Source organism: Macaca nemestrina, chromosome 16 (assembly GCF_043159975.1).
Source record: "Macaca nemestrina isolate mMacNem1 chromosome 16, mMacNem.hap1, whole genome shotgun sequence".
NCBI classification, from domain to species: domain Eukaryota; kingdom Metazoa; phylum Chordata; class Mammalia; order Primates; family Cercopithecidae; genus Macaca; species Macaca nemestrina.
Window position 1 is genome coordinate 38,675,488 of NC_092140.1, and position 18,212 is coordinate 38,693,699.

General features: G+C 37.7%; 1 protein-coding gene across 24 annotated transcripts in view; it reads left to right on the top strand.

Moving 5' to 3' along the window:
* Nucleotides 1–18,212, top strand: part of LOC139359089 (uncharacterized) — a 672,031-nt gene that overhangs the window by 253,663 nt on the left and 400,156 nt on the right. For all 24 annotated transcript variants that reach the window (XR_011614728.1, XR_011614729.1, XR_011614724.1 and 21 more), the window contains one exon: nucleotides 2,631–2,704. Coding sequence is in view for 16 of the 24 variants with exons in the window: in XM_071081236.1 (XP_070937337.1) it covers nucleotides 2,631–2,704 (74 nt within the window). In the remaining 8 variants the exon portion in view is untranslated. The remainder of the gene's footprint in view (nucleotides 1–2,630; nucleotides 2,705–18,212) is intronic.

Here is an 18,212-nt window from a genome sequence, read left to right on the forward strand (position 1 = left end):
ACTCAAGGTGAAACACTTTATAAATATTGTGCCAAGTTTTGAACCGGATGGTATGAGCTCCAAAGCCCATATATTTAAACATTACCCTAAGCTGCCTCAGATCCTGATGGACTATTTTTCAGGAGCTTTGCCTCAATTCTGTGTCCCTGATAGCCAGTAGTTATGACAGTACTTAGAGAATAGCAGAGATAATATAATCCAGAATAGTTGGTCTAAGAAGTATTTGTGTTTGCCATTCTTTGCCTAGAAAAACCAAATGCAAAACTAAACATCCAACAGATGAAACAAAGCAAAATAAAACACATTGACCCTCCTAAAATTATTTTTTCTCAAAATCAAATAAAAATGTATTTCCTGGGCCACCCAGATAACTTTAAGCATCCTAGTCAATGCACTTATGTGCACATACTTAACAGAAACCATATTTCTTACTGTGCTGTGGTTATTTTACTCTGTCATGGAAACAAGGACGTTATAGAAATTTATGAAAATGGGTCTAAATATGCATTTAGGCATGGCTCAAGACAATAGTTTAAGTAGATCAAAATTTTTTTTGTTATTTCCACCATTCCTTTTTTTTTTTTTTTTTGTCTTTTTCTCCTCAGGTGACTCTTAGCCTACTTGATGACTTCCCCTAAATTTAATCCAATAAACACTTATTGAGCTCAGAACTTCTTTACAGGCAGATATGTGATTAACCAACACAATGCACTCTCTCAGAATGTGACCAGTGGAGGAAGGCTGGGGGCTGGGGGTTTGTGCTTATAATGAGAGAAGCTTCTAAAAACTTCATAGAGAATGTGAGAGACAGGACTTACATTTCCAAGCAGGGGCAGGAAGAAGGACATTGCAGATGTATGGACCAGCATGGGCAAAGGCTATGAGGTATGTTCCTGAAGAGTTTAGATATCAGTGAGTGGGCCCCAGGCTAGAGAGTATTTTCAAGAGAGGAGTAGCAAGGAACAGTTGAATTGAATTGGAAGAGAAGGAGTAAACACTTACGGGGCACCTAATCTTAGTATATAAAGTCAGGCACTTGACTATTTCACTTTATCTCCACCCAAATCTGTGAGACATGGGAGAGATGCCTATACCCAAAGAGCTCTAGAAAGTGCCAGAAACTCAATTTCAATGGGTAAATGAACTCCAGAGAGGCATTAGCTCCAGGTTCTTTCATTGTGGAATGGAAGGTTTGGACCTCAGTTAAATTTCTGTATTAGGAGAAATATTTTTAGAAGTGGAGAGTTGAAAGCTGGCTCTATTAGGCAGCACATATCACTTTCAGAATTACAACCTACACAACCCAGTCCTGGTATCTCATTTCCAGAGAAACTCACCCCAGCACTCTCTGGGGTTTGCTCTATGGTGAAAGGCAGGATAGGATGCCTCCTAGTTCTGAATTGGCAAGAAGAGCAGAGTGGCCTCGAAGTCACCAAAGTGTCACAGTGCTTCACCAGCAGGACTGTTTCCTCACTTGCCATGTGGGACATATTCCTTATCCTCCTTGCCTCAAAGGATGTTAGTGACAATTAAAAACAACTAGACAAACATTTCTGATACAATTAACTTTGCCTTTTATCCCACTCAATTCCATTTAATTTTAATACCATTTTAAATTTTCAGTCACTTCTCAGAGGGTTGTGGGTGGGCAGGGAAGGGTTGATTTTTGTTTTTCTTATTTTACCAGGATGATAACAGTAGAAAGAAAACTAAATTTGGAAAGAAAACCAAGTTTGGGATCATAGCTTAACCATTTATTTGTAAACTGAGCGGTCTGGCGGGGGGAACCTCAATCTTTTGAACCTCAGGTACCTACAATTAACTCATCATCTACCTCACTAGGCTATTATAAAGATTTACTACCTTAATTAAAAATGCTTTGAAAATCACAAACTACTGATATTTGCTATGATATGTAGAGTTGTTTTTGTGTGATTGTATTACCCTAGCTCCCTATAAATAGTCGAACAGGATCTGAGGCAGTTTAGGCTAATAAACTGCCTCAGATCCTGTTGGACTATTTATCAGGAGCTGCATCACCCATGCATATTTACAAGAGATTTTTGTCTCTAACCTGACTCATTTAACAGGAACAACATGTCCATATGCCAGAACATAGGCTGGCCCATAAATCACATCCTGCCCTTCTCTGAACAATCCAGTGTGTCTGTCATGTGTCGAGCCTAACAAAACACTGAGAAGCAGTCCATAATCCTAAATCCATTTATTTGTGTAATGTCTCCATTTACTGAGTTCCTGGCATTTTGTATAATACCTATGTACTAACACTTGGAAGTATAAGAGTAGTAGTTGAGGTTTTATCAAGATTTGTGTATTGAAATCTCATTAAGATATGAAAAAAATGCACATTCTTCCTCTGCCAAAAGAGATCTAGGTACCAAGATAAAATATGGCTTCTGTTTTCCACATACATAAAATTTCCACGTGCAGTGTTGATAACTTTGAGGATTGTATAGATAATGAAAACTGCGCTAGTTGCCACAGGTCTACCTTTAGTCAAGATGAAAAAGAAATCACCACTAAAGAATATAGATGGGAACAGAGACAAACTTTAGTCCTAGTAGACTTGACTTTATGTAACCCACAGTTTTTCTTTACTTTATTTGCAGCTGAAGTTGATCCTGGAAAGAGAATCTTTAGGGAGAGAACATTGTTTTCTTTCCCAGAACATCGTGTCGGGCAGGTAAGCTAGGAGGCACACTTCATTCTTTTTCTCTCCTTACCTGTAACGTTGATATAAAGAAGTTCACAGAGTAAATGCTACTTGGGAAAAGTAGCATTTTCAGCATTTTCATTTTAATACACAGAAATGACTTGTCATCCAAAATTTAAAGTCATGTTACTTCAGAGAGTCTAAAGCACAGGAAAATAGTTATTTTATCAACTAATTGCCTGCCGCTGAATTTGATTTAAGCCTGCTCTACTGCTCCCATAACATTTTACAAATCACTGTCTGCACTTCAATAGGCTCCGTGCAACGTGCTGGTAGAATCTATTTCTTTCCATAGGACCTTCCTGTCTTAGAAGTGACATTGATAATTATCTCCCTTTCACATGGGCGCCCACCAGCTGAATTGCCTTGGTGACTTCCTGCCCACTCAGATGATTAGAGTTTTGCAGCTCACATTGACTCAGGCAGTGGGATCAAATTTCCCACCTCCATCTGGCAGTTCCCTCTTCGGTCTGCTGCACCCTAAGGACAAAATGTGGGCAGCTACGTCATCCTTACCTACCTCTCTCTGAGGGTGAGAATTTCTCCTTGAATGGCTGTGAAGGCGGCAGGGCGTTGCTTCATTTTAGGTGAACATTAATATTAAACAATGGCTCTCCCTGGGAGTAGGTGGCTGCAGGTTGAATGCTAAGCTGCTTCAATAAGACTGAAACTGAACAAGAAATAAAAAAGAAATTAAATCTAGAAGAGGGCTGAAGGAAGAAAGTACCGAATTTTTAAAGACTTGCCAAGTGCAGAAGCTTAGCAGGATGAAGATCATTTGTGTGTAAACGATGGCAATTATCATGCAGTCTTTCAGTACATTGAATTCAGCTTAGAAACATGTTTGTGATTTCATTCAAAACCTTAGCATTTTGTATTATAGTGAGAAATACATTATTCACGTTTTGATGGCTTATATTAGAGGATTTTAGTAGTTGTTGCCCCAAGTTTTCACACTGTGTCAACATCTTTTGCAATGTGATTTTGTGGTTCCTCCCAAGAGATGGCTTCCATTTTTCTACCTCCTGAATACAGATTGGCTTTTTAACATACTTTGGCCAAAGAAGTTGGTGAAAGCGACCACATACCATTCTAGCTTCGAGCACTTCCTTCTTCTCTTGGAACCTTGCTACAGCCGTGTGAATAGTCTGCTGGAGGATTAGACACCGTGTGGAAGGGCTTAGTTGTTTCAGCTAAGGCCATTTTAGAAACGCCTATAGCTAGCTGAACGCTGCCTAGCAAAGAGTGATCCACAGCTGACCATAGATGCATAAGTGAGCCCAGGTGTCACAATGACCTGAGTGATAATATAAGACTATTCTTTTAAGATTCTGAGTTTTGGGTAGTTTGTTATGCAATGACAGCTAACTGATGATGCAACCACCAAGAATATAAGGCATATTATTTATTTTTGTTTTAAATATTAATTTAAAACTATTTTAGAGCTTTAAATGAATAAAACAACAAGAAAAATGAATTTGGATTCACTGACCCACTTACAGGCAAATCACCTGAGTGGCAAACAGTGAAACTTGAGATGCAATCTGAGGTCAGGCTCTTCAGTCTTATGAATCATGATGATGCAGTTGGATTTGTTTTTCCTTTAGGGCAATGACGATTCTTTGAAATGTTTTTTTTCCTTGGAATTAAAAAAATTATAGGATGTTGCAAAAATAGTGCACAGAGGCCATAAACTTTTCACCCAGCTTCCTCCAATGCTGACATCTCATGTAACTATAGCACAATATCAAAACCAGGAAACTGACATTGATACAATGCTGTTAACTAGAGTATAGATTTTATTTGACCTGTTTTTAAATTCACTAATTGTGTGTGTGTGTGTGTGTGTGTGTGTTGGCAGTTCTATGAAATTTGATTCCATGTATATATCCATGGGACCACTGATCAATCAAGATGCAGAACTATTTCATTACCATGAAGGAAATCTTTTCAAGTTGTTCCCTTTCAGTTGCACCTACTTCACCATCCCCATCTCTGTCCTCTGGCATCCACTAAATCTGTTCTCATTCTTTTTTGTTTTGTAATTTATTTTTAGAATATCATACAAATGGAATAATACAGCACACAACCTTTTTGGATTGCTTTGAAACGCTGTAAGCAGTGGAGGAATGTGGTTGATTTTCATTTTAGTAAGACCACTACAGAACTCAGATTGCACTAAGAAGACGGTTTTGGAGAAATGGGAGACTTGAGGAAGGGGAACAGGCAATATATTGTTCTAGTAATCCAGGTGAAAGATGATGATGGCTTGAGATAAGGGGGTGGTGGTGTGGACAGAACAAATTGTGAATGATATTCAGGAGATTGAATTGACAGGATTTATATCAGTTAATGTAGAGTAAGAGTCAAGGAATGAGAGAAGTTGAAAATTCATCAACTCATTTGATCATTTGTTTAAAAATATTTGAGTGCCTGCAGTTGTACCAAGTGTGGTCAATACAGCATGAACAAGACTGTGACCTCATGGGAGTTTACATTTTCATTGAGATGCAAATTGCTAAACACATACATACATACATATGCACACACATATAATACATAGATACCACTTGCAAAGTAGAGGATTAAAACTGGATAATGTAAATAAAAAAAATAAATCTTATTGTCATTCATTATGATAGGAAACTCCAGAATAGAAGGTTGAGAAAGGAGAAGAGGATAACTGAGAAACTTGCTAGTTGAAGGTGTCTTTGCAGGATATCCTGAGGGCAGTTGTATAAATATCTCACCTAATTCCTCAAGATGCTCTCAGATAGCAAATCAAGAGTCTTTGAAATTCTAACTATTGTTCTCTATAGGAGTACACACTAAGAAGAGTTAGAGGAATGAAAGAATAATAAGACAAGTTAACATTCATTGGATGTTCACAGTGTGCCTGGCACTTTTCTAAGCTCTTTACATAGATTAACTCTTTGCCACAATCCTATACAATTTAATTAATTGATCTTAGCAGCAATCCTATAAAATAGGGAGTTATTATTGCCATTTTCCAGATGAGGAAACTGCTAAGGAATAGAAAGGTAGCTAGTAAAAGAGCACTCCAGGCCATTGCCCTAACCACTATTCTATGCCATCTCTCTTTCAAATGTGTACCCTTACTGAAACTGTGTAAGCGCATGTTTTACTCTAATTTTTATCATTCTTGTATTTGTGGTAGTTTTACTTACCAACCTATCTAAAGTAATTATACTTAATCTCCCAAGTGCTCCCTTTAATAAAAGAGAGTCTGTTTACATCATATAAAATATTTAATTTCCCATTAGAGAGGATCGTGGTCTCTAAGGCTCTACCAATCTTCACTGGGATCGTTTCACAAATGACTCTTAGTATATATGGGCAATTTATAATTTTCCATCAGGGCCAGGGCTAGGATGAGGTGCCTAGGAAACAAGATTTAAGGATGTGCTCATCTCAGGTGCTCACCCTACACTTGCATGACTCTAAGAGTTCATGTCTCCTTAAATGTTGTGCTCTAAGCACTTAGCTTGTTTCTCCTTAGTCCCTGCCTCGTTTTTCATTCTGTCTTCCTGGTGATTAAACCAGGAAGTTTCGCATGTGCTTTTATATATGGTGTCTGAACTTACACTATAACAGCATTTTGCCCTTCTGGTCTGTGGTTCCTAGCTGCTTGAGGGTGAACAAAGTTCTGTCATCTGGGCAATTGTATCTTCAGCACACAGCACACAGTAGATGCTTAATGACTATTTTCCAAATGAATTAAGAGGAGCCTATTCAGAAACATACTCTAAAAATCTGGATTACATTACATTTTCTGTACCCTTGATGTGTTCAAATACCGAAAATGGAGAGATATAAATCAACTAGTTACACAACGATGAGCTAAGTTCTGTGATAGAGGCATGGACAGAGGGCTTTTCAAGCAGAGAGGAGGTTGTAAGAAAAACTATCTGAGAACTGTCGGGTGAGATCTCATATCTTGAGTCAATTCTGACCATCCCACCAACTTCTTCCGTGCACACACAAGTCTGCAGGGCAGCCAGGCTGATTCGTTGAAAGCAATGAGGCAGTCATTTCTGAACATGAATTACCTAATGGAGGAGCTGGGGATGGAGTACAGGAAGGAGGAGGAGGAGGAATATGCCTTCTAAAAATTTAATTTGTCACGCCATCAGGACACCCAAATGGAGTATTCTCTGGAAGACTTGAAATTCTAGGGGGCTCAAGAGAGAATCAAGGATAAAGCTGTAACTTTGGAAGCTGTAGCAGAACGGCAATATTTGAAGATTTGGAAAAAAGTGAGATCACCTAGGTACAGAACAGGGTAAGGAGAAATAAGCAGGGAAACACTGATAGAATGTGTGGTGTCCATTTATAATCATCATGCTTCACAGTAACATCCCGTCTTTCTGTGTAGGAACAGTTTGTCTACAGAAATGCCAAAGCACCCTTCCGGTTAGAGTTGTCACGTGGCATGACAGCTGACACCTTCTTCAATAAGAATGCATTTGGGCTATAACATAAACACCAGAGGGGGTAAGCCCTGAGCATACTACTCTCAGAGGACACCTTTTTTGTTTTGTTTTGTTTTTTAATGGACAAAGGCGTTCTTTGGTTTTTCAGAAGATAAATTTGTACCCAACCGTCTATTCTTAGGAGACAACGATATTATTCCTGGAAATATTTGTAAAATTCCATATGAACAAGACCGGTGTTTCTTGCATTTTAATTGCCTCTCTCTCTCTCAAACCCCTGTGATAGCAAAATGTTGTTTTTTATGAGGTTTTTCCGGAGTACTAAATCTTGACATAATCAATACTATATATGTTAACTATCTTCAGGCTGTCTGTAGTAAGTTTGAATTATTAGATTCCTCTGAGGTCTAGACTATTTTTCTTTCGGCTATCACTTACCATTTATCTATCCATCTATAGTACATAGATGTTTTACAGGAATATTTCTAGGTACATAAATAAATTATGTGGCTGGTGGCAAAGATTGGTTGTTATAGCAAGGCTCTAGTGTATTATATTTAATAACCCAAACTGTAATAAAAAAGAGAGAGAGATTGAGAGAGAGAGAAGAGGAGAGACTGTGCGCTTCTCAGTCCTTGCTGGTGCCTTCTTGAAATTGCCAGAAAAGACACTCTGTAATGGGACTGTGTTGTCTGTGACGCTCTCACATCACAGACACAGTGACTTGGGAAAGCAATAGTATACTGCAGATATAAAGTGTTATTAATTAAACGTCCCAATACAGCAGTTCCCAGAAGCTACGATCAACTAGATAGAGCATATTATGTTTTTCTTTTCACAAGTGCCTATGAGCATTTGTGGAAAAAATATTAGATTCATTCTCTTATCCATTCTCCTCAAATCTTCTCCTTCCTCTTCCTCCCTTCCCTGCTTTATCCTCTGAACTCTACTACTTCTCTCCACAAAGAATTGAGAACAGCTTAGATGAGGGCACACATGTTTAAAAGGTAATTAAACATTAAGATCAGGGAAATTTTAAATAAAGCTAGAAAATCAATACCAGGGAAGGAAGAATACACATTCACAGTGTATCAGGGTCAGCCTAGTTCTTACAGTTGAGCCCCAAATTGGCTCTGAATTTTTTAGCAGGTGAAGCAAAATGGAAGACAAGCATGGCTACATAATTATTCTTTTAAAAAAGGAAGTATCACAGTTTCTCAGGGGAAGCAAAGTTATCCTAGCACAGATTATTTTTTCTTAGAGTCTCTTACGGGGGTACCAGGCATTTAACATTTTTATTTAACCTTCACAACAAGACAAACATTATTTTAAATAGGTTGCAGTTGAAGAAACTGAGAACAAACCCATAAAACAGTTTATTCAAAATCATACCAGTACTAAAAGGTGGTATCAGGATACAAACCCAGGTTATCTGATTCTTATTCTGGTTCCAGAATGCAGCTATTTTCATTGCATGCATGCCCTCTTCTAAGACATTGTAACCTACTCTGCTTTCTTTAATAGATGCATTCCTAAAAGGCTTTTTTGTTAAATATATGTATGTATGTACCTGTAAAATATCAAATAGAACATATATATCCAATCAAATTGTATTTTTCCATTGACAAGATTCATGATTTCAGGGATTTTTTTTTCTCACAACTAATATTTAGCTGGAAGTAGCTCCCAACTTTTAAACTTATCTTTGTTAGCAACAGAACAATTTTTCAATTGAAATTCTCCACAGAACCCCATGTACAAGAACAAATTGAAACAGAGCTGCTCTGGAGGAGGCTGGGGTGGGCCAGAGGGAGCACTATGCTCCCAGAGACCACTGGAGCAACTCCATCAAACACAGTCTGAAACAAATCCCTTTAGAATTTACAAACAGCTGCCATAGTCACTGCCTCATTTAATTGTTTAATTTGTAGTTTGAAATAATCCTGTTGAGCAGATCAGTTTGGACTTTCCTTCATTTCAAAATTAAAAAAACTGAGGCTCTAAGTTAGTGATGTCTGGCCACTGTTCATCAGCTGGCATCTGTGTTCTTCATTGCTCAGGTTGAGTAGGTCTAGAAAACAGGGAGGACAGCAGGCAGTGTGAGAAGTTGGTATCAAAGAACGAGTTGCTTCCTAGCAACGTATCTTAGGAGTCTCATCTGATTGTTCAAGAAACCCTAAAGCAAAGAGTGGAGGAGCCCAAGTGACTGATGGTGATATATGCTATGGTTTAACCAAAAGTCAACATTTGTCTTACTGTTCTAAAATAATTTTTCATAACCTCCTTGAACAAGTGAAAAACCAGGCCAAAGGGACTTTTACAATGAAATAAGAGGACCAAAGAGCTATTGTGGTCATGTAGAAAAGAACAAAGAGAGACTTAGAAACCCCCTTCATTCTAGAGTGGTTGGGAAGAAGGTCATACATTTCTGCTCCTCTGTTCTACCTGGACTGACTTCTTTTGAAATAAACATTTAAGTCCCTTTCTGTCTTTATTTTTCCATTACAGAAAATTCAAATATGTAACAAAGTAGAGAGAATTTATTCTGTCATCACTCAGCTTCAGTAATTACATGCTCGTGACCAATTTTGTTTTATTCATATACTCCTCCCACCCTGGATTATTTTGAATTGAATCTATGACATCATTTATGTATTCTGTAAATGTATCAATGAAGTCTCTTAATAGAAGCAGTGTCTTACTTACTCAAAGAGCATCAAATTCTACCTTCTCAATTGAGAGAGGGGGGTGGCCTAAGGGACGTTTCTGCTGTCACAACCACAGATGGCGATTCTGTAACTGATTGTGAGATTCATGCTTAGGAGTTTGTTTCTGTTCTTTCACATTTGGGAAGAGAGACTGGAGACATGCCTGTCTCAGAATAAATAATGCCTGAACATCAATGGTTTGGGAAGTCAGAACTTGGTGACTATGCCTTCAAAATACCTTTGGCTACTCTTTTATGCTCTCTTGCTACCTCTGATTGAAGTAGTTTAATGCCATAATATCAGAGCATTTATTTCCATAATCGGGAACAGGATCCTCCAAATGGGGTTCATAGACTCTTAGATACTCCAAGAATGAGCATTAGGAGGTCTATGGACCTCCTGAAATTAGGTACAAAATTTTGCATCAATGTGTGATGTACAGTTTTCAAGGGTTCATAGTTTCTGTCTTCTCAAAAGTACCTGTGACTCCCTCAAAATATTAAAATTGCTGCACTAATCTTTGTACTTGTGCATAGAGAGGCCCATCTGCTATTGTAGTGGATCACAGTGAACCGTGAGTGCAGGAGTCTATGAATGCAGGTATGAGTCATGCCAAAGAGTATGAAACCAAAGTCCTGTAAATGCCAGAGAAGGGATAGAATTTTCATTTTGATAGAAGGCGCCTTGTAGATATTAGGTAGGGAAGGCCTTGCAGTCAGCACTTGAGGAACTATTAGATAAACTGTCAGTTGACAATCAACCTCATAGCACACAAGTCTTTAATAGGGCACTTCATGCCATAGTTAGGTCGTTACTTCTTCCAGGAACCATAGTGTTCACTGGGCTCCAAAGGCAACTTTTTCTATTTATCTGTTTGGGGTGAATATGGTGATATGAAGCACTGTAAAATGGAGGTTGATGGTGTTGAGATTTTATTCAGAGATATTAAGGTGATTTTAGTTCAAATATTTTTTAAATACGTATATTGCAAAAATGGTCACAATCCTTTACTGTTCTCTGGCCATAACCTTAATAATGTGACTTTGCAGCCTCTGTCATCAAAAGGTAGAGACCCTGCCATCCCCTTGAATCTGGACTGGCTTTGTGACTTGTTTTGGCCAACAGACACAGTGAAAATAATAGGTTTTCATTTCAATACTAGTTTCCAAGACACTTTGCATACCACATTTTTTGTTATCTCTCTTGGGACCCCTCCTGTCCCATTCTGTTCACCTGTGAGCACATCAGTGCTAGCTTGCTGGAAAATGACAGACTACATGCTTCAGGACTGTGTGAACCCTGCTTTTCTAGCCAAGTTCTCATGTATGAGAAGGTGGTAGCAACTATCAGCAAAACCTCTTACCATTGCTTTCCCTGGTCCTGCTGAGTGAAGATGCATGGGAGAGCTGACTGAGACCTAAATAACCCAGTCTAAATTTCTAACCCACAGAATCATGAACTACGTAAATAGTAATTATTTTAAACTATTCAATTTTAAGAGGGAGGGGAGCTTGTTATGTGGCAAAAGCTAACTCATGCATTAGGAATCACATCTTTTCAAAATAGAATCACATTCTCATTATCTGCAGAGATTTTGGCGCCCCTGAATCTCTGACATTTAACTCAAATTTCTGTTTATTTCTATATCTTGTATTCAAGTGCACAAATTACCTTTTTGTTATTATTTTTGAAGGAGACGTATCACTATTAGAAAAACACGCTTACTCTCATTTCTCCATTTCTGCACTAGGAATTTTTATCTGCTGTAAGATGAAAAAAATTTGAACAGGCAGGTATTCTTCCAAATGTATTAATTATGTCAATAAATAAGTTTTGAAAAACCAAATGCCAAATAAAATTTTATTTAATAGTATATTTATTAATTTATTTTGCTGAAGCTTCCCCTCCCTGAGGCAGAATTGCAAAGTCATTTTATTTACAGAAATGCAATAAATAAAACTAACTACTGTGAATGAAAAACATTCATTAATATAGCAAAATATGATCCTAGTATGCATTCATTATTAATAGGAAAACATTGATTATAATGAAAGGAGGATAGTAGAACAAAACACCTTAAGGTCCTCATTCAAATTCCTCTTTTATCTAGGGGCTGAGTTCATAGCTTTTGTGTCATATTCAAAGGTATTTCACACTCCAAAGAGACTAAGAACCCCTGACTTAGTATAAACCTCCTTCACAGTTTATCAGTAGGTGTTTGAATAAATTTACCTTTTTCTATGTTGACATAGCTATACCTTTATTCTATGTAAAACAGAAAATTTGGCTCTATCTTCCTGCTCTTTGCTGTTAACTAGTCGAGAAGGCACCTCAAATTGCCTTCATTCACCCACAGAAGCTATGACGACTCTGAATACAAACAAGATGAAAAGTGACTTGTGAATATTAGTCCTGAAGTCTGAAAGCATCTGGAACATACACAATAGAGAAAAATGGTGATAGAAACAAAGAAGTTCAAATGGCAGTAGTGACAACAATACATTGAGAGCTAAAGAATGGAGTGTCTCAGCAGGTGGGAGACAAAATTATTCCTCTTTGTGTCTAATCTCAGATAAATGGGGGAAGTGCTTTGCAGGTCTTGCTTCTATCTTTTTCCAGTTTTTCTTTTCTTTGCTTTGTTTTTACCTAAACCGTAGTTTGATTTCCCATCGAGAAAGCTAAAAGCATCATTTTGCTTTTTTATGTTCCTGTGTTATTTGTGTCCTCTAGGTAAGAGACACAGAGATGAATTGAGAGGCACACATGGGAGTAATACCCGTGAAAGGCAAGATGGGAGGAAGAGCCTTCTACCATGATGCAGATCAGAAAACATTTCAGACATGTCAATTGAAGCTCTGTAGTAAAGACTTCCCATTAACGGAATCCTAACTAGGCACAAATAGCCGAACCTTGCTACCCTGCCATTCTTCATCATTGACTGGGGGCTGCTTGAGAAGACCGTAGCCTTGATTTGAAAGCCGAGACAGATCCTGAATCGGTACTTCTTGAAGCTGAAGTCAAATTCTTTCTTGAGGGGAGACCTAAGTAACACATCTCCACACTGCCTCTGCCATTTTCCATTTACACAACTCATAAATGTTAGCCATTTCTACAAGGTCTGAGATAATCCAACAAGTAAATTAACAAGTAATTGCTTTGCTTTGACCAAGGGTTATTTAAAATGACAGAAAGGGAGTCTTTCTTTGTGTTTCTTAACTCTGTGATAGGGAGACTGGAAACGGACATTTAAAAAAAGATACAGCATGGCATAGTGGAAAAAGAATAGGGTTAGATATAGTTGTATGTTATGACCCTTCTGGTTCCTACCAATGTCTTAGCAAACTGTATCCTAGAAACCTCATTAAGAAATGAAATATTGCTGTAAAAATCACAGTTCCCACAATGAAGTTTCATAGTTGAATTGAGGTGACTTAAAAGCCATCATTCTCAGCAAACTAACACAGGAACAGAAAACCAAACACTGCATAGTCTCACTCATAGGTGGGAGTTGAACAGTGAGAACACATGGACACAGGGAAGGGAACATCACACACCGGGGCCTGTTGGGGGCTAGGGGGCAAGGGGAGGGAGAACATTAGGAGAAATACCTAATGCATGCAGGGCTTAAAACCTAGATGACAGGGTGATAGGTGCAGCAAACCACCATGGCACATGTATACCTATGTAACAAACCTGCACGTTCTGCACATATATTCCAGAACTTAAAGTAAAAAAAAAAATCAGTAGTTACAAAATTATCCCAGAACTTAAAGTAAAAAAAAAATCAGTAGTTAAAAAAGTATCCCAGAACTTAAAGTAAAAAAAAAAAAAAAAAAAATCAGTAGTTACAAAAGGTCCTCTAATCATCATATAACCTCAATGTTCTTGTCAGCACGGTCATTGTCATCATCACCATCATCATCATCAAGTGCTTACGGTGTGCTGTATTCCATTCTAAGTCCTTTAAATGCATTATCCCATTTAAACCCCATATAAAAATTCTAAAAAATTAGTTAGGTAGCTCAAAAATATTTGTGGAATGAAGCCTTTCTAGGAAGAGGGAATGAAAGTGGGAAAGCATGGGAACAATGAGAACACTGGTGCTTTCAGGATTCTACCTACCTGTCATTCCTTGTATCAGAAGTACAAATTCCATATTGGGAAAGTGTGCAGAATAGAAAAAACTGGCAACAATGGGGGAATGAGGCAGATCTTGAATAACTTTGTGATGTAAGCTATGACATTTACCTTTTGCATTAATAATGATGAAGAACCACTGAAGGAATTGAAGTCTTAGCTTCCTGTCTTTCTTCCTGGGCAAAATGGTATCCTTTCCCAGCTCTCAGGATTTTTATGGTTTAGTGTAATAGGATGTCCACACTGAGAGCATTAGGCAATGGTACCATATAGTATATCAAGCCTTCTGTAGTGCTGCCACTTACCTATACATTGGCAACACCTGTGAGCTTGTCAGAAAAGCAAATTCTCTATCCCTACTCCAGGTTGACTCAATCAGACTTTCTGAGGGTTCAGCTCAGGGATTTGTGTTTAACAAGCTCTCCAGGTGATCCTCATCATAGGTTTGAGAGGCTCCACTCAAAACCAGAGCTACTTGAAGTGTGGAGGTCTTCCCTCCGGAGCAATCGGTCCAGTGTTTCTGGCTTGTGAGGAAGGTGTGGACAGAAATTGAGGGTAAGTGTTTAGAATCACTTAAGCCATGAATCAGAGGATTTTATTTTAGTTGACTCTAATACTTAAAGTTTGGGTTTGTATTTTGTATGTCTTATTTATTTCATTTTCCTGAATTATTTAGTGTGTTTTACGAAGTAACAATTTGTGATGAATTGGGTGCAGGTACACAAACACACAGACACATACACTCACACAAATCAGTGCTTTATCCCAGAAGTGTAAGAAGCAGTCTTCTATACTGGGCCATGGTGGCTCTTTGGGCTCTTTTTCAAGTGTGGACACCTTGTTTATAGAGGACATTGAATATTCCAATTTGGGAAAGTAAATGTTAACATATTTTGCACTTTGAATATGCCATTATCATTCCCCAGGGCCCCCTGACTTCCCTGCACTGGGGCCACTTGACAAATGAGTCTGTTTTTCCTGACTGCTGTTGCTAGGAAGCAACTTGCTTGGATACCAGCTTCTCACTCTTCCCACTGACTTCACTGTTTTCCAGATGTGTTCAGACCCAGAGATTAAACAATAGACAAAAAAGACAGAAGGAAAACAGTTTACTGCAATATGTTTTGGTGGTGTTATCATAAACAATTTTTGAATTGGCCTATTGAAACAGAGAAAAATATATAGATAATTCTCACATTGTAAAATTACCAGAAGTATTTAATTTTCATGGAAACAAAATACCCTTTAAAAATATCATTAGAAGGCTGTGGTGGTGCTATATAATGCTTCCAATCTTTCTTTGGGGAGCCCTTGTGTTTTACAGTTTTGAGGGGGAGTTTATAGTACTTTTCTGCTTCTGTTTAATAAAATAGACAATGAGCTGTTTTCAAAAGGGGAAGAATTTTTTCAGTAGAACATAAGTAAATGAAATTAATGAATCTGTTTTTTATACAAAAAAATCCATAAGCATGATTAAAAGACAATTTAATGATGGAAGCGGACTCGAGTTGTTATGGCAACTAGGATCTTAAAGTACCTGGCTGTGTGTGTGTTTTCTTTCCTCTTCCCTCCCTGATTCTTTAAAAAAAAAAAAAAAAAAAAAAAAAGTTGTCTTCCATCTGGTTTAATCACAGTGTTAAAATACCAATGTCACAGAAAAGTATCTAATAAGGATAATTTCACATCTCTTGCAAGACAAGTGATATTTCACCTTAATAAGAAATAAATACAATAATGCAAAAGTCTTTTAGGAGAAAAGAATATGATTGTACATTATCATAAATTGCTAAAGAGTCCTTTTAATTATCTTAGGCTGTCATTCTTTAACTTGAATTATGGTAGTAGGCTCATCTTCTGTTTTCTTTTTTTTTCACCATAAGAGGAGAACGTGGATGGAGTTGTGGTTGGAGAGAGTTGGAGGTGGCATTCAGTTATCTTATGCTCCTTACCTAAGTATCCTCTATCAATTGTCATGTAACAGCTGTTTTCTTTTAGTTTTGTGTTCTTTTAATGTTAAAGAAATAAGGCTTTTTTTTTTGAACTGAAACTTGGAAATTATATGTCTTTAGAAAATAAGAATCTTATAAAAGGGTTTATTTTGCTCTGCTTATTGCAGTTGGTCGCTATTTAATATCACACCATTCTCCTTAGTACGTATTTGAAAGGTGAGATTTTATGAAATCCACATTGGCAGCCAATCAGTGAGAAGGGCTCAAACCAGAGTAGCTCCACTGGAAATCCATCTCTTAAGCTGGGAGAAATATGTAGTAAATAGGAAAGCACTGTTTTTGCTTTCTTTTGAAAGTAAGTTATGGATTTTTAGGAATATACTATAACAGGTCCATATGGAGGAGTGAGCCCACTGACCTGATTCCTGCTGCCATGTTGTTCCAATAGAAATCAAATGCAATGTTTTATTTTTATTTTTATTTTTTATTATACTTAAGTTCTGGGATACCCGTGCAGAACGTGCAGGTTTGTTACATAGGTATACATGTGCCATGGTGGTTTGCTGCGCCCCTCAACCTGTCATCTACATTAGGTATTTCTCCTAATGCTCTCCCTCCCCCAGTCCCCCACCCCCTGACAGGCCCCAGTGTGTGATGTTCCCCTTCCTGTGCCCACATGTTCTCATTGTTCAACTCCCGCTTATGAGTGAGAACATGTGGTGTTTGGTTTTCTGTTCCTGTGTTAGTTTGCCGAGAATGATGGTTTTCGGTTTCATCCGTGTTCCTGCAAAGGATGTGAACTCATCCTTTTTGATGGCTGCATAGTGTTCCATGGTGTATATGTGCCACATTTTCTTAATCTAGTCTGTCATTGATGGGAATTTGGGATGGTTCCAAGTCTTTGCTATTGTGAATAGTGCTGCAATAAACATGTGAGCATGTGTCTTTATAATAGAGTGATTTATAATCCTTTGAGTATATACCCAGTAATGGGATTGCTGGGTCAAATGGTATTTCTGGTTCTAGATCCTTGAGGAATCACCACACTGTCTTCCACAATGGTTGAACTAATTTACACTCCCACCAACAGTGTAAAAGCGTTCCTATTTCTCTATATCCTCTCCAACATCTGTTGTTTCCTTACTTTTTATTGATCACCATTCTTACTGGTGTTAGATGGTATCTCATTGTGGTTTTGATTTGCATTTCTCTAAAGACCAGTGATGATGAGCTTTTTTTCATGTTTATTGGCTGCATAAATGTCTTCTTTTGAGAAGTGTCTATTCATATCCTTCACCTACTTTTCGATGGGGCTTTTTTTTTTTCCCTTGGAAATTTGTTTAAGTTCCTTGTAGATTCTGGATATTAACCTTTTGTCAGCTGGATAGATTGCAAAAATTTTCTTCCATTCTGTAGGTTGCCTGTTCACTCTGATGATAGTTATTTTGCTTTGCAGAAGCTCTTTAATTAGATCCCATTTGTCAATTTTGGCTTTGGTTGCAGTTGCTTTTGATGTTTTAGTCATGAAGTCTTTGCCCATGCCTATGTCCTGAATGGTATCACCTAGGTTTTCTTCTAAGGTTTTTTTTTATGGTTTTAGGTCTTACATTTAAATCTTTAATCCATGTTGAGTTAATTTTTGTATAAGGTGTAAGGAAAGGATCCAGTTTCAGTTTTCTGCATGTGGCTAGTTTTCCCAACACCATTTATTAAATACGGAATCCTTTCCCCATTGCTTGTTTTTGTCATGTTTGTCAAAGATCAACTGGTAGATGGAGATGTGTGGTGTTATTAATGAGGCCTCTGTTCTGTTCCATTGGTCTATATATGTTTTGTTACCAGTATCATGCTGCTTTGGTTACTGTTGCCTTGTAATATAGTTTGAAGTAAGGTAGTGTGATGCCTCCAGCTTTGTTCTTTCTGCTTAGTATTGTCTTGGCTATATAGGCTCTTTTTTGATTCCATATGAAATTTAAAGTAGTTTTTAACTAATTCTGTGAAGAGAGTCAATGGTAGCTTGAAGGGAATAGCATTGAATCCATAAATTACTTTGGGCAGTATGACTATCTTCACGATATTAATTCATCCCAACTATGAGCATGGAATGTTTTTCCATTTGTTTGTGTCTTCTCTTTTTTCCTTGAGCAGTGGTTCACAGTCCTCCTTGAAGAGGTCCTTCACATCCCTTGTAAGTTGTATTCCTAGGTATTTTATTCTCTTTGTGGTAATT